The following is a 473-nucleotide window of genomic DNA, read 5'->3' as shown; positions in this document are numbered from 1 at the left end:
AATTTTGCATTAGCTAATGTTACCTGCCAGGGGGATTGAAGGAAGAGCTTCCATCTCCTCTCATCAACTATTCGACCCTCTTTGAGTTTGGAGGAGCATGTGGCCCTGAGAGCATGAGCCACAGCATAGACCGCATTGTACATGCTGTAGCTGTGGCCAGTCATGCTCGTTTCAAAGACAGAATTAGGAAGAGTCTCCAGCTTCTCTTCTCCAGTGCAGATCCTTTCAGCATTGCTACCTATCGTCTCACTGAAGAATGAGCACTCAAAAGCATCTTTCCAGAAATCCCTAATAAAGCCATCTTCTTTTTCTGAGTTTGGGTTCCTCTTCTGCATAAATTGTTGGAATCCTGTCAGCTGCTTTGAGTGAATTGCAAAGGAAAGAGCACCATGGAGAAAATCAATGGGCAACTGTCTTTGCATCAGAATAGAGGTGAATTCCACCTGGGCTGTCATGATCCAAACTTTGGCTTT

General features: G+C 44.8%; 1 protein-coding gene across 1 annotated transcript in view; it reads right to left on the bottom strand.

Moving 5' to 3' along the window:
* The window catches only part of LOC134496993 (vomeronasal type-2 receptor 26-like), a 7,402-nt gene extending 7,238 nt beyond the window's left edge, over nt 1-164 (bottom strand). Inside the window, exon 1 of the mRNA XM_063302708.1 lies at nt 24-164. Within this exon, the coding sequence (XP_063158778.1) occupies nt 24-164 (141 nt within the window). The remainder of the gene's footprint in view (nt 1-23) is intronic.
* Nucleotides 165-473: the final 309 nt, after the last annotated feature.

Source organism: Candoia aspera, chromosome 4 (assembly GCF_035149785.1).
Source record: "Candoia aspera isolate rCanAsp1 chromosome 4, rCanAsp1.hap2, whole genome shotgun sequence".
NCBI classification, from domain to species: Eukaryota; Metazoa; Chordata; class Lepidosauria; order Squamata; family Boidae; genus Candoia; species Candoia aspera.
The sequence above is the reverse complement of the archived record's forward strand: the minus strand, read 5'-3'. Positions and strand labels throughout refer to the sequence as shown.